Source organism: Anopheles gambiae, chromosome 3 (assembly GCF_943734735.2).
Source record: "Anopheles gambiae chromosome 3, idAnoGambNW_F1_1, whole genome shotgun sequence".
Classification (NCBI taxonomy): Eukaryota; Metazoa; Arthropoda; class Insecta; order Diptera; family Culicidae; genus Anopheles; species Anopheles gambiae.
Genome location: NC_064602.1, coordinates 98,230,762 through 98,245,987, shown reverse-complemented (window position 1 = coordinate 98,245,987; position 15,226 = coordinate 98,230,762). Strand labels below are relative to the sequence as shown.

General features: G+C 41.3%; 7 protein-coding genes across 7 annotated transcripts; all 7 read left to right on the top strand.

The window, feature by feature from the left end:
* Window positions 1-37: 37 nt before the first annotated feature.
* On the top strand, window positions 38-829 carry LOC133392985 (titin-like). Its single transcript, XM_061655741.1, has 2 exons — window positions 38-148; window positions 216-829. The coding sequence occupies exons 1-2, from the start codon at window positions 143-145 to the stop codon at window positions 765-767; spliced, it is 558 nt and encodes a 185-aa protein (XP_061511725.1). The 5' UTR covers window positions 38-142; the 3' UTR covers window positions 768-829.
* A 1,107-nt stretch (window positions 830-1,936) lies between these two features.
* On the top strand, window positions 1,937-2,723 carry LOC133392984 (titin-like). Its single transcript, XM_061655740.1, has 2 exons — window positions 1,937-2,045; window positions 2,113-2,723. The coding sequence occupies exons 1-2, from the start codon at window positions 2,040-2,042 to the stop codon at window positions 2,662-2,664; spliced, it is 558 nt and encodes a 185-aa protein (XP_061511724.1). The 5' UTR covers window positions 1,937-2,039; the 3' UTR covers window positions 2,665-2,723.
* A 1,164-nt stretch (window positions 2,724-3,887) lies between these two features.
* LOC133393370 (mantle protein-like) lies at window positions 3,888-4,658 on the top strand. The gene is made up of 2 exons (XM_061658059.1): window positions 3,888-4,005; window positions 4,075-4,658. The coding sequence occupies exons 1-2, from the start codon at window positions 4,000-4,002 to the stop codon at window positions 4,624-4,626; spliced, it is 558 nt and encodes a 185-aa protein (XP_061514043.1). The 5' UTR covers window positions 3,888-3,999; the 3' UTR covers window positions 4,627-4,658.
* Window positions 4,659-6,060: 1,402 nt separating this feature from the next.
* On the top strand, window positions 6,061-6,851 carry LOC133393812 (titin-like). The gene is made up of 2 exons (XM_061660441.1): window positions 6,061-6,160; window positions 6,231-6,851. Exons 1-2 carry the CDS (start codon window positions 6,155-6,157, stop codon window positions 6,780-6,782), a joined length of 558 nt encoding a protein of 185 aa, XP_061516425.1. The 5' UTR covers window positions 6,061-6,154; the 3' UTR covers window positions 6,783-6,851.
* Window positions 6,852-8,088: 1,237 nt separating this feature from the next.
* LOC133393813 (titin-like) lies at window positions 8,089-8,841 on the top strand. Its single transcript, XM_061660442.1, has 2 exons — window positions 8,089-8,163; window positions 8,231-8,841. The coding sequence occupies exons 1-2, from the start codon at window positions 8,158-8,160 to the stop codon at window positions 8,780-8,782; spliced, it is 558 nt and encodes a 185-aa protein (XP_061516426.1). The 5' UTR covers window positions 8,089-8,157; the 3' UTR covers window positions 8,783-8,841.
* Window positions 8,842-9,999: 1,158 nt separating this feature from the next.
* LOC5667851 (titin) lies at window positions 10,000-12,747 on the top strand. Its single transcript, XM_061656667.1, has 3 exons — window positions 10,000-10,105; window positions 10,175-10,721; window positions 12,106-12,747. Exons 1-3 carry the CDS (start codon window positions 10,100-10,102, stop codon window positions 12,696-12,698), a joined length of 1,146 nt encoding a protein of 381 aa, XP_061512651.1. The 5' UTR covers window positions 10,000-10,099; the 3' UTR covers window positions 12,699-12,747.
* Window positions 12,748-13,970: 1,223 nt separating this feature from the next.
* On the top strand, window positions 13,971-14,757 carry LOC133393702 (titin-like). Its single transcript, XM_061659689.1, has 2 exons — window positions 13,971-14,079; window positions 14,147-14,757. The coding sequence occupies exons 1-2, from the start codon at window positions 14,074-14,076 to the stop codon at window positions 14,696-14,698; spliced, it is 558 nt and encodes a 185-aa protein (XP_061515673.1). The 5' UTR covers window positions 13,971-14,073; the 3' UTR covers window positions 14,699-14,757.
* The last annotated feature ends 469 nt before the right edge of the window (window positions 14,758-15,226 follow it).

Below are 15,226 nucleotides of genomic sequence, written 5' to 3'. Positions count from 1 at the left end.
AGATGGAGTGGGGAAAAGAGTGCTACATTCGACTTCCTTTGAGTCACTAGAGAGCGGACGATATAAAACGATGTCAGCGCTGGCAGATGATCATTCAGTTGAGGATCTTCAAGCGTACAGTACATACAAGCGGTAGGCAGACATGAAGGTAAGACACAATCGAATGATGTTGTGCAGAGATAACGAGCAATCTGACGAAACAAACTTTCTTCCAGGCGTTCATTGTGTTCTCTGTGGTCCTGGCCCTTGCCAGCGCGGGTGCAGTCGACAGCTCCAACAAGGAAAAGCGAGGACTGTGGGAACTGGGATCGGCTCAGCACGATTCGTACGAGAGCTACGGCTATGACCATCAGCAGTCCCATGGATACTACGGCAACGACTACGTCCAGAAGGAGGTGAAACAGGTCATCACCAAGAAGGTTCCAGTTCCGTACCCAGTGGAGGTCGAGAAGCACGTTCCAGTCGAGGTGAAGGTCCCGTACCCAGTTGAGGTCGAGAAGAAGGTCCCGGTCGTCGTTGAGAAGAAGGTCCCGGTGTACGTGGAGAAGAAGGTCCCAGTGCACGTTGACCGTCCATACCCAGTTGAGGTGAAGGTCCCAGTCCATGTCCCGGTCTACAAGAAGGAGTACGTCGAGGTCCCGAAGCCGTACGCAGTTCATGTCGAGAAGCCTTATCCAGTCTACGTCAAGCAGCCCGTCTACGTCGAGAAGCAGGTCCCAGTGACGGTGCACATCAAGGAGCACCACAAGAAGCCATTCTGGGGTTGAAAGACTGTTTAACAGATGTAGAGAAACTGGTAGAATAAAGATACAAAACTGAATATCAAAAACATTGGATCTTACTCTTTGAAGGGTTTCTGGGGTCGGATGAAGGATTTTGTTGTATGCAATGAATGTTTTTCAGTTGGATTTTCGGTTGGAAATATTTCCATATTATAATATCATTCTTGTATATTGGGTAGATCGTTCATGACTTGATGATCATGCTCACTTAAAACAGTCACTGGAAACCCCAAATGAAGGATTGTTACATCCTTATCTGGCCAGGTTCAGTATTCTCATGAAGGGTTACTCGTATAGTATGAAAACATGACACAAACGTTGACAAATGTGACCTATTGAAATTGCAATGATAATGATATTGTTAATGATATTGATAGGAATAAATTGTTGACTTTATTATAGCGCTCATCATTGACGGCAATCAAATCTCAACGGCCTATTTATGATAATCATATGAACCGTGTTTAGGACAGCCGATGACTCAATTTCAACTCATTGTTATCGGTTATCAAGCGGATTGATACGAAATGAAGGCTAGTCAATAATGGCCAATGTTTATATCTTCTATAAGGAATACCGGACTACAAAACATTTTGAGAGCAATCTTTTCTTAAAAGTACAACAATTACGAATATAAGTATTACTATTGAGAAGAGTACAACAACAAAAGAACCGTTCTGTTGGAAGAAAAGAGATCAGTGTGGGATAGAAAATAGATACCTGGTGTTAGAAAATCTCTTGACGATCTTTACACGATCCTGCCTGGACACAATTTAATAATATCAAATGATTTATCGTTTCATGAATACAAAATCTACATAAAACATATTGCTTTTAATCCAAAGCAGCTTAACTCAATTCTTGAACACTAATAGAAAACTTAAAGGGATAGCGAAATGATCTAAACCATTTTTAACCCAACTACTTTATGTAGATATAAACTTACACTTATCTTTGTACGAAAAAAATAATAAAATACCACTGAATGTACCAACCAGCAAGTAAACCTGTGCGTTGCACATGATAGAAAAGTTCAGTAATGCAAGCGACGCTTCTTTTCACGCTAGACTGATTTTGCGGGGTGAGATTGCCTCAGAAAGATGGATAAACGATGGAGAGAAAGACGAAAAGTAATCAATTCATTCGGCCTTCATCGAGTCAGCAGAGAGCGGACGATATAAAACGATGTCAGCGCTGGCAGATGATCATTCAGTTGAGGATCTTCAAGCGTACAGTACATCCAAGCGGTAGGCAGACATGAAGGTAGGAAACATTCGAATGATGCTGTTCAGAGATAACGAGCAATCTGACGAAACAAACTTTCTTCCAGGCGTTCATTGTGTTCTCTGTGGTCCTGGCCCTTGCCAGCGCGGGTGCAGTCGACAGCTCCAACAAGGAAAAGCGAGGACTGTGGGAACTGGGATCGGCTCAGCACGATTCGTACGAGAGCTACGGCTATGACCATCAGCAGTCCCATGGATACTACGGCAACGACTACGTCCAGAAGGAGGTGAAACAGGTCATCACCAAGAAGGTTCCAGTTCCGTACCCAGTGGAGGTCGAGAAGCACGTTCCAGTCGAGGTGAAGGTCCCGTACCCAGTTGAGGTCGAGAAGAAGGTCCCGGTCGTCGTTGAGAAGAAGGTCCCGGTGTACGTGGAGAAGAAGGTCCCAGTGCACGTTGACCGTCCATACCCAGTTGAGGTGAAGGTCCCAGTCCATGTCCCGGTCTACAAGAAGGAGTATGTCGAGGTCCCGAAGCCATACGCAGTTCATGTCGAGAAGCCCTACCCAGTGTACGTGAAGCAGCCAGTGTACGTCGAGAAGCAGGTCCCAGTGACGGTGCACATCAAGGAGCACCACAAGAAGCCATTCTGGGGTTGAAAGACTGTTTAAGAGATTTAGAAAAACTGGTAGAATAAAGATACAACACTGAAATATTATTTGCTACCGTGTTACTTATGGGTGTACCGTTCATACCCAGTTAAGGTGAAGGTCCCAGTCCGAATGATTAGATCCTAATTTTGAGTTTTTATTTGTGTTTTTTTATTTATGTCCTACTGCTTGTAGGAGATATACTTTACTCTTTAAGAATATGGCAAATTCTGATTCGTCGTGGTGTTTATTGGGCGTTTATTTTTGTTAAAGCTCATATTTGGACGTCACACGAGGCGTAAACTCAAAATGTGTACGCTTGATTTGTATGAGAGAGCGTAAACTTCCTGTCCTGAAATCCAGTGTACGCCAAAGTTTACGCATCGTGTGACGTCCGTAATATGTTGGACTGTCTGTTAAATCTTCAAGTACTTTCGGAAGAGCTGCGTTCATTGAAAGATGTCGAGAAACGGTCCGTCCAGAGAGAGTGAAGAGCAATTGAAATGAACAGACGTGAGAGATTTCGTTACTACTTTAAGATTGTATAAAGTACTATTTTTGAAGTTAAATTGAATATATTTTATTTTCAAAGCATTTGAATGCATCAATTATGAAATTTAGCAGCGGTTTTAAGTGAAAAAAGATAAATAAACTAAAAATATGTTTGAATTGTAACTACCAATATCATAATGCATAATGTGTTTTTACTCTCTATAAAAGCAATATCATGGACTAACGACCTTTCAACAATCATTCAAAGCACGAAATATATGGGTACAGAAAGAAATAACAAATGAATATTGTTCTTGGAATGAAATGATGTTTGATTCTCATCTCTTTTCCCTTTGAATGACCGAATTCATGATCAATTACAAAATTGCTTAAAAAAATAGCTTGTTTGAACTGAGCATGGTTGCTTTGACATTTATTTATTATTATTTATTACTCTATCTTCAGCAGCCTTCATAAAATAAGTTACAGTGAGAATTACAAAACCAGATAGAATAATCAAGCCTTTTTGCGAAGGCGAAGAGACTTTGTTTGGGGTAGGCAAAACAAAGCTTCAGTGAAACACTAACAAGAGAACATCTTTTGCAATCATAAGGAAAAAAAGATATAGCACATAACATCAAGGTTTAGTAATACAATAACGCTTTGAGTCACGGTTGATTGTTTTAACGGGGAGCAATTGCATCACTAAAAAAGAAAGAGTAAATGAAATGGATGTATTTGGCCGTTTTTCAGTTCGTGCGGCGTGGACGATATAAAACGGAGTCAGCGATAGCAGATACTCATTCAGTCGAGGAACTCCAAACGTACAGTACATACAAACGGTAGGCAGACATGAAGGTAAGCTTTGGAAAGAAGAGGGCTTTAGAACAGAACTATAGTTTGAAGAAACTTTCGGTTTTCTTGCAGGCGTTCATTGTATTCACCATGGCCCTGGCCCTTGCCAGCGCAAAGGCAGTCGACAGCTCCAACAAGGAAAAGCGAGGACTGTGGGAACTGGGATCGGCTCAGCACGATTCGTACGAGAGCTACGGCTATGACCATCAGCAGTCCCATGGATACTACGGCAACGACTACGCCGAGAAAGAGGTGAAACAGGTCATCACCAAGAAGGTCCCAGTTCCATACCCAGTGGAGGTCGAGAAGCACGTTCCAGTCGAGGTGAAGGTCCCGTACCCCGTTGAGGTTGAGAAGAAGGTCCCGGTCGTCGTTGAGAAGAAGGTCCCGGTGTACGTGGAGAAGAAGTACCCAGTCCACGTTGATCGTCCATACCCGGTGGAAGTGAAATACCCAGTCCATGTCCCGGTGTACCAGAAGGAGTACGTCGAAGTGCCAAAGCCATACGAAGTTCATGTCGATAAGCCCTACCCGGTGTACGTGAAGGAGCCAGTGTACGTCGAGAAGCCAGTCCCGTTCACTGTCCTCATCAAGAAGGAGCACAAGAAGCCATTCTTCGGCTGAAATCTAAATATATGGTTATTTGTTGAAGATTACTTGAATGAGTTTTTTATTTAACTATTGAATGTATATTGCGAGGCTTTTGAAGCTTTTTGTGTTTTATAGGTATTTAATATTTACAATCATTTACAATCATTTGCATCTGCATAAAAAGTTGTTGCAGATTTGTTCAGAATCGCATAAAAGCTGCACGTGTATATTGAACAATATGTTCCTCCACAGGCCACGAAACACGGATATCTGGAAGACAATGTTTATGATAAAAAATATGCAATAAATCTGACACACGACGTGAATCATACATTGAAAACACAAAATGGATTTTGAATCATAATGGGTATTATGCAAAGCCAACGTTATTTTGTATGAACAGAAAGTGCCACATATAATGGATAATTAAAAACAAGTTATTGCACTTTTTAATTATCATCTTATTTTTCATAATATTTATGTTAACATGTTAACAATTGTTAACACTCAGATGCATACTAATCATTAGTCGCCATCATCGAGAACTATCATTTATTGAAAATTCTAGACAATCGTTTTTTTTACCTGCTAATCTTCATAAAAATCAGCATCCATGATGGAAACAAATATCACAACCAGAATCTCAGCAACAGTTTATCTATTTACCCTGATCTAAGTCAAAACTATTGACTTTTAATAATGTAGAGTTCTGGTGCGGTGTTGTCTTTATTCACCCGTCTTCGTCGGTGGTTCAAAAACAACTGTCAACCTAATATCCCTACTTGCATATGACGTCACTCTCTGTCACTGCTATTGCACTCTACAAATTAGACCTAAATATCCTTATAATTCTGTAGATTTTACAAAGAGAGCAACTCTCATTTAAGAAGAACTGTATGACACAAATATATAAACCGGCGAGAAACACAGCACCGCCATATTTTGAGAATATATATGCATCACAAGATTGTTTATTGTTCATTTGTCATTAAGTATTTTTCATAGGCTTGCTGATACACTTACTTATATAATAAATCTTTAATTCATCTACAAACTTAGCTACATCGCTATCAATGTGGAAACGAGTTGGTTTTTAATTGGTTTATAGTAAAGTTGAAGTCAAAGAAACTTTGGTATTTGTTGAAGCTTTGTATTATTTGGTTTATAGACGCATTATAGGAATGTGCAGATCTTGAGAACGAAGGTCACAAAAATTCATGTGACCTGAGAGGTCGTTCAACGGCATACAGATTCAGCTTTTCTAGCAGGTAGGAAGAGTCTATGTCTCCGCTGACAAATACGAATAAATACGAAAAAACTATAAACGAATGAATACGAATAAACGAAGGTTTACGCTTCTTGTCACGGTAGATTGATTTTACGAAAATCGTTTGCTACAGAATCACTGGCGAATGAAGGAGAGAAAGACGAAAAGTAATCAATTCATCCGGCCTCCCTCGAGTCAGCAGAGAGCGGACGATATAAAACGATGCCAGCGCTGGCAGATGATCATTCAGTTGAGGATCTTCAAGCGTACAGTACATCCAAACGGTAGGCAGACATGAAGGTAGGAAACATTCGAATGATGCTGTTCAGAGATAACGAGCAACTTTCTGACGAAACAAACTTTCTTCCAGGCGTTCATTGTGTTCTCTGTGGTCCTGGCCCTTACCAGCGCGGGTGCAGTCGACAGCTCCAACAAGGAAAAGCGAGGACTGTGGGAACTGGGATCGGCTCAGCACGATTCGTACGAGAGCTACGGCTATGACCATCAGCAGTCCCATGGATACTACGGCAACGACTACGTCCAGAAGGAGGTGAAACAGGTCATCACCAAGAAGGTTCCAGTTCCGTACCCAGTGGAGGTCGAGAAGCACGTTCCAGTCGAGGTGAAGGTCCCGTACCCAGTTGAGGTCGAGAAGAAGGTCCCGGTCGTCGTTGAGAAGAAGGTCCCGGTGTACGTGGAGAAGAAGGTCCCAGTGCACGTTGACCGTCCATACCCAGTTGAGGTGAAGGTCCCAGTCCATGTTCCGGTCTACAAGAAGGAGTATGTCGAGGTCCCGAAGCCATACGCAGTTCATGTCGAGAAGCCCTACCCAGTGTACGTGAAGCAGCCAGTGTACGTCGAGAAGCAGGTCCCAGTGACGGTGCACATCAAAGAGCACCACAAGAAGCCATTCTGGGGTTGAAAGACTGTTTGAGAGATGTAGACAAACTGGTAGAATAAAGATACAAAACTGAATATCAAAAACATTGGATCTTACTCTTTGAAGGGTTTCTTGGGTCGAATGAAGGATTTTGTTGTATGCAATGAATGTTTTTCAGTTGGATTTTCGGTTTGAAATATTTCCATATTATAATATCATTCTTGTATATTGGGTAGATCATTCATCACTTGATGATCATGCTCACTAAAAACAGTCACTGGAAACCCCAAATGAAGGATTGTCACATCCTTATCTGGCCAGGTTCAGTATTCTCATGAAGGGTTACTCGTATAGTATAAACACATGACACAAACGTTGACAAATGTGATCTATTGAAATTGCAATGATAATAATACTGTTAATGATATTGATCCTAGATTTTTTTGACACTCATCATTGATGTAGCGCTTACCATTGACGGCAATCAAATCTCAACGGTCTATTTATGATAATCATATAAATAGTGCTTAGGAGAGCCGATGACTCAATTTCAACTCATAGAAGGCGGAATGCGATGATGTATTGAACGTTATGTCATCGGTTATCAAGCGTATAATCGGCAATCAAACGGATTAAGGCTAGTCAGTAATGGAGGATGTTCATGGCTACTCTAGGCCAGAATCCTTAAAGAAAACCATACAAAATTACATTAACAATTGTACGGGGCGCCGTACTACGGAAAATTATGCAACAAAAGTTGTGTTTGAAGTATAAGAAACACGTAGATATGTATAACTATTCAGAATCTACAACAACGAAGTAATCGCTCCGACAGGTTGCAATAACAGGAAACAATATGCACTGTAAAATGCGTTGGTATGCTTTAAAAAACTCTACAGGATCTTCACATGATTATGGTGAAAAGATTACACAATTGAGCTGTATAATTGTTTCGGAGTTCTTGAACAAGAGCAAGTATAAGTACAGATATAGCGTTTCATCGTTGCACGTCACCCTTCTGAAACACGATTACTCTACAAGGGGTCATGACAAAACTTATACGTACAATTTGTTCCGCAGTGTTTGTAAGAAAACAATAATAAAATATCACAGAATATACCAACCAACAAGTCAACCTCGGCATTCATTGAACATACCAAGTAAAGTATTGAGCGTTGCACATGATGGAAAAGTTCAGTAATGCAAGCGACGCTTCTTTTCACGCTAGAATGATTTTGCGGGGTGAGATTGCCTCAGAAAGATGGATAAACGATGAGAGAAAGACGAAAAGTAATCAATTCATCCGGCCTCCATCGAGTCAGCAGAGAGCGGACGATATAAAACGATGTCAGCGCTGGCAGATGATCATTCAGTTGAGGATCTTCAAGCGTACAGTACATCCAAGCGGTAGGCCGACATGAAGGTAGGAAACATTCGAATGATGCTGTTCAGAGATAACGAGCAATCTGACGAAACAAACTTTCTTCCAGGCGTTCATTGTGTTCTCTGTGGTCCTGGCCCTTGCCAGCGCGGGTACAGTCGACAGCTCCAACAAGGAAAAGCGAGGACTGTGGGAACTGGGATCGGCTCAGCACGATTCGTACGAGAGCTACGGCTATGACCATCAGCAGTCCCATGGATACTACGGCAACGACTACGTCCAGAAGGAGGTGAAACAGGTCATCACCAAGAAGGTTCCAGTTCCGTACCCAGTGGAGGTCGAGAAGCACGTTCCAGTCGAGGTGAAGGTCCCGTACCCAGTTGAGGTCGAGAAGAAGGTCCCGGTCGTCGTTGAGAAGAAGGTCCCGGTGTACGTGGAGAAGAAGGTCCCAGTGCACGTTGACCGTCCATACCCAGTTGAGGTGAAGGTCCCAGTCCATGTCCCGGTCTACAAGAAGGAGTATGTCGAGGTCCCGAAGCCATACGCAGTTCATGTCGAGAAGCCTTACCCAGTGTACGTGAAGCAGCCAGTGTACGTCGAGAAGCAGGTCCCAGTGACGGTGCACATCAAGGAGCACCACAAGAAGCCATTCTGGGGTTGAAAGACTGTTTAGGAGATGTAGAGAAACTGGTAGAATAAAGATACAACACTGAAATATTATTTGCTACCGTGTTACTTATGGGTGTACCGTTCATACCCAGTTAAGGTGAAGGTCCCAGTCCGAATGATTAGATCCTAATTTTGAGTTTTTATTTGTGTTTTTTTATTTATGTCCTACTGCTTGTAGGAGATATACTTTACTCTTTAAGAATATGGCAAATTCTGATTCGTCGTGGTGTTTATTGGGCGTTTATTTTTGTTAAAGCTCATATTTGGACGTCACACGAGGCGTAAACTCAAAATGTGTACGCTTGATTTGTATGAGAGAGCGTAAACTTCCTGTCCTGAAATCCAGTGTACGCCAAAGTTTACGCATCGTGTGACGTCCGTAATATGTTGGACTGTCTGTTAAATCTTCAAGTACTTTCGGAAGAGCTGCGTTCATTGAAAGATGTCGAGAAACGGTCCGTCCAGAGAGAGTGAAGAGCAATTGAAATGAACAGACGTGAGAGATTTCGTTACTACTTTATGATTGTATAAAGTACTATTTTTTAAGTTGAATTGAATATATTTTATTTTCAAAGCATTTGAATGCATCAATTATGAATTTTAGCAGCGGTTTTAAGTGAAAAAAGATAAATAAACTAAAAATATGTTTGAATTGTAACTACCAATATCATAATGCATGATGTGTTTTTACTCTCTATAAAAGCAATATCATGGACTAACGAGCTTTCCACAATCATTCAAAGAAATAACAAATAAATATTGTTCTTGGAATGAAATGATGTTTGATTCTCATCTCTTTTCCCTTTGAATGACCGAATTCATGATTAATTACAAAATTGCTTAAAAAAAATAGCTTGTTTGAACTGAGCATGGTTGCTTTGACATTTATTTATTATTATTTATTACTCTATCTTCAGCAGCCTTCATAAAATAAGTTACAGTGAGAATTACAAAACCAGATAGAATAATCAAGCCTTTTTGCGAAGGCGAAGAGACTTTGTTTGGGGTAGGCAAAACAAAGCTTCAGTGAAACACTAACAAGAGAACTTGCAATCTTTTGCAATCATCAGGAAAAAAAGATATAGCACATAACATCAAGGTTTAGTAATACAATAACGCTTTGAGTCACGGTTGATTGTTTTAACGGGGAGCAATTGCATCACTAAAAAAGAAAGAGTAAATGAAATGGATGTATATGGCCGTTTTTCAGTTGGTGCGGCGTGGACGATATAAAACGGAGTCAGCGATAGCAGATACTCATTCAGTCGAGGAACTCCAAACGTACAGTACATCCAAACGGTAGGCAGACATGAAGGTAAGCTTTGGAAAGAAGAGGACTTTAGAATAGAACTATAGTTTGAAGAAACTTTCGGTTTTCTTGCAGGCGTTCATTGTATTCACCATGGCCCTGGCCCTTGCCAGCGCAAAGGCAGTCGACAGCTCCAACAAGGAAAAGCGAGGACTGTGGGAACTGGGATCGGCTCAGCACGATTCGTACGAGAGCTACGGCTATGACCATCAGCAGTCCCATGGATACTACGGCAACGACTACGCCGAGAAAGAGGTGAAACAGGTCATCACCAAGAAGGTCCCAGTTCCATACCCAGTGGAGGTCGAGAAGCACGTTCCAGTCGAGGTGAAGGTCCCGTACCCCGTTGAGGTTGAGAAGAAGGTCCCGGTCGTCGTTGAGAAGAAGGTCCCGGTGTACGTGGAGAAGAAGTACCCAGTCCACGTTGATCGTCCATACCCGGTGGAAGTGAAATACCCAGTCCATGTCCCGGTGTACCAGAAGGAGTACGTCGAAGTGCCAAAGCCATACGAAGTTCATGTCGATAAGCCCTACCCGGTGTACGTGAAGGAGCCAGTGTACGTCGAGAAGCCAGTCCCGTTCACTGTCCTCATCAAGAAGGAGCACAAGAAGCCATTCTTCGGCTGAAATCTAAATATATGGTTATTTGTTGAAGATTACTTGAATGAGTTTTTTATTTAACTATTGAATGTATATTGCGAGGCTTTTGAAGCTTTTTGTGTTTTATAGGTATTTAATATTTACAATCATTTGCAATCATTTTACAATCATTAAAAAGTTGTTGCAGATTTGTTCAGAATCGCATAAAAGCTGCACGTGTATATTGAACAATATGTTCCTCCACAGGCCACGAAACACTCATACTTTGCAGACAATGTTTATGATGTTACGATAAAAAATATGCAAGAAATCTGACACAATATTCTAGTACAATATTATGCAAAGCCAACGTTATTTTGTATGAACAGAAAGTGCCACATAGAATGGATAATTAAAAACAAGTTATTGCACTTTTTAATTATCATCGTATTTTTCATAATATTTATGTTAACATGTTAACAATTGTTAACACTCAGATGCATACTAATCATTAGTCGCCATCATCGAGAACTATCATTTATTGAAAATTCTAGACAATCGTTTTTTTTACCTGCTAATCTTCATAAAAATCAGCATCCATGATGGAAACAAATATCACAACCAGAATCTCAGCTACAGTTTATCTATTTACCCTGATCTAAATCATAACTATTGACTTTTAATAATGTAGAGTTCTGGTGCGGTGTTGTCTTTATTCACCCGTCTTCGTCGGTGGTTCAAAAACAACTGTCAACCTAATATCCCTACTGAGAATATATATGCATCACAAGATTGTTTATTGTTCATTTGTCATTAAGTATTTTTCATAGGCTTGCTGATACACTTACTTATATAATAAATCTTTAATTCATCTACAAACTTAGCTACATCGCTATCAATGAGGAAACGAGAGACCATTGGTTTTCAACTGGTTTATAGTAAAGTTGAAGTCAAAGAATCTTTGGTATTTGTTGAAGCTTTGTATTATTTGGTTTATAGACACATTATAGGATTGTGCAGATCTTGAGAACGTAGGTCTCAAAAATTCATGTGACCTGAGAGGTCGTTCAACGGCATACAGATTCAGCTTTTCTAGCAGGTAGGGAGAGTCTATGTCCCAGCTGATAAATACGAATAAATACGAAAAAACTATAAACGAATAAATACGAATAAACGAATGTTAACGCTTCTTGTCATGGTAGATTGATTTTCCGAAAATCGATAGCTACAGAATCACTGGCGAATGAAGGAGAGAAAGACGAAAAGTAATCAATTCATCCGGCCTCCCTCGAGTCAGCAGAGAGCGGACGATATAAAACGATGCCAGCGCTGGCAGATGATCATTCAGTTGAGGATCTTCAAGCGTACAGTACATCCAAACGGTAGGCAGACATGAAGGTAGGAAACATTCGAATGATGCTGTTCAGAAATAACGAGCAACTTTCTGACGAAACAAACTTTCTTCCAGGCGTTCATTGTGTTCTCTGTGGTCCTGGCCCTTGCCAGCGCGGGTACAGTCGACAGCTCCAACAAGGAAAAGCGAGGACTGTGGGAACTGGGATCGGCTCAGCACGATTCGTACGAGAGCTACGGCTATGACCATCAGCAGTCCCATGGATACTACGGCAACGACTACGTCCAGAAGGAAGTGAAACAGGTCATCACCAAGAAGGTTCCAGTTCCGTACCCAGTGGAGGTCGAGAAGCACGTTCCAGTCGAGGTGAAGGTCCCGTACCCAGTTGAGGTCGAGAAGAAGGTCCCGGTCGTCGTTGAGAAGAAGGTCCCGGTGTACGTGGAGAAGAAGGTCCCAGTGCACGTTGACCGTCCATACCCAGTTGAGGTGAAGGTCCCAGTCCATGTCCCGGTCTACAAGAAGGAGTATGTCGAGGTCCCGAAGCCATACGCAGTTCATGTCGAGAAGCCTTACCCAGTGTACGTGAAGCAGCCAGTGTACGTCGAGAAGCAGGTCCCAGTGACGGTGCACATCAAAGAGCACCACAAGAAGCCATTCTGGGGTTGAAAGACTGTTTAAGAGATGTAGAGAAACTGGTAGAATAAAGATACAAAACTGAATATCAAAAATATTGGATCTTACTCTTTGAAGGGTTTCTTGGGTCGAATGAAGGATTTTGTTGTATGCAATGAATGTTTTTCAGTTGGATTTTCGGTTTGAAATATTTCCATATTATAATATCATTCTTGTATATTGGGTAGATCATTCATGACTTGATGATCATGCTCACTTAAAACAGTCACTGGAAACCCCAAATGAAGGATTGTTACATCCTTATCTGGCCAGGTTCAGTATTCTCATGAAGGGTTACTCGTATAGTATAAAAACATGACACAAACGTTGACAAATGTGATCTATTGAAATTGCAATGATAATAATACTGTTAATGATATTGATCCTAGATTTTTTTGACACTCATCATTGATGTAGCGCTTACCATTGACGGCAATCAAATCTCAACGGCCTATTTATGATAATCATATAAATAGTGCTTAGGAGAGCCGGCGACTCAATTTCAACTCATTGAAGGCGGAATGTGATGATGTATTGAACGTTATGTCATCGGTTATCAAGCGTATAATCGGCAATCATAAAGATTAAGGTTAGTCAGTAATGGAGGATGTTCATGGCTACTCTAGGCCAGAATCCTTAAAGAAAACCATACAAAATTACATTAACAATTGTACGGGGCGCCGTACTACGGAAAATTATGCAACAAAAGTTGTGTTTGAAGTATAAGAAACACGTAGATATGTATAACTATTCAGAATCTACAACAACGAAGTAATCGCTCCGACAGGTTGCAATAACAGGAAACAATATGCACTGTAAAATGCGTTGGTATGCTTTAAAAAACTCTACAGGATCTTCACATGATTATGGTGAAAAGATTACACAATTGAGCTGTATAATTGTTTCGGAGTTCTTGAACAAGAGCAAGTATAAGTACAGATATAGCGTTTCATCGTTGCACGTCACCCTTCTGAAACACGATTACTCTACAAGGGGTCATGACAAAACTTATACGTACAATTTGTTCCGCAGTGTTTGTAAGAAAACAATAATAAAATATCACAGAATATACCAACCAACAAGTCAACCTCGGCATTCATTGAACATACCAAGTAAAGTATTGAGCGTTGCACATGATGGAAAAGTTCAGTAATGCAAGCGACGCTTCTTTTCACGCTAGACTGATTTTGCGGGGTGAGATTGCCTCAGAAAGATGGATAAACGATGAGCGAAAGACGAAAAGTAATCAATTCATCCGGCCTCCATCGAGTCAGCAGAGAGCGGACGATATAAAACGATGTCAGCGCTGGCAGATGATCATTCAGTTGAGGATCTTCAAGCGTACAGTACATCCAAGCGGTAGGCAGACATGAAGGTAGGAAACATTCGAATGATGCTGTTCAGAGATAACGAGCAATCTGACGAAACAAACTTTCTTCCAGGCGTTCATTGTGTTCTCTGTGGTCCTGGCCCTTGCCAGCGCGGGTGCAGTCGACAGCTCCAACAAGGAAAAGCGAGGACTGTGGGAACTGGGATCGGCTCAGCACGATTCGTACGAGAGCTACGGCTATGACCATCAGCAGTCCCATGGATACTACGGCAACGACTACGTCCAGAAGGAGGTGAAACAGGTCATCACCAAGAAGGTTCCAGTTCCGTACCCAGTGGAGGTCGAGAAGCACGTTCCAGTCGAGGTGAAGGTCCCGTACCCAGTTGAGGTCGAGAAGAAGGTCCCGGTCGTCGTTGAGAAGAAGGTCCCGGTGTACGTGGAGAAGAAGGTCCCAGTGCACGTTGACCGTCCATACCCAGTTGAGGTGAAGGTCCCAGTCCATGTCCCGGTCTACAAGAAGGAGTATGTCGAGGTCCCGAAGCCATACGCAGTTCATGTCGAGAAGCCCTACCCAGTGTACGTGAAGCAGCCAGTGTACGTCGAGAAGCAGGTCCCAGTGACGGTGCACATCAAAGAGCACCACAAGAAGCCATTCTGGGGTTGAAAGACTGTTTGAGAGATGTAGAGAAACTGGTAGAATAAAGATACAAAACTGAATATCAATATGCTGCTTAGATATTTATTTGTGCTTGTTGAACTACATCATTTTGGCTACATGATGATCATACATCGTTCTTGTATGTTATATGATTTTTCAAATAGGATTTACCGATGAGATGTAAATAGAGATGTTTCGAATGACTGTGATTAATTGATAAGCATTTTAATTCATTATCAAGCCGAGTATCTCGTTAGAAAACTCGTTGAGACACTTTTTGAATGGAAGTTGAGGAGGTTTTCATATAAAAACGTAGACCAAAATTGGTTTGGAATAGTGATATGGTTTGTTTTACCATAGGTAAAAGTATAGCTGATAAAGGTAAACGAATGCTGAAAAAAGTACAGAAGCAAACAACAACTTAAACTAGCGATATTTAACTATCAAACAACTTAAAATATAGACATGAAGAAAGATGATCAAAATGACATATGCTTCCACTGTTCCAGGATTTTGACAAAATGTCGGAGTGCC

Coding starts and splice junctions, on each gene's coding strand:
- LOC5667851 (XM_061656667.1), top strand. Junction 10,722..12,105: donor GCACAAGAAGCCATTCTTCG/GCTGAAATCTAA, acceptor GATGCTGTTCAG/AAATAACGAGCAACTTTCTG.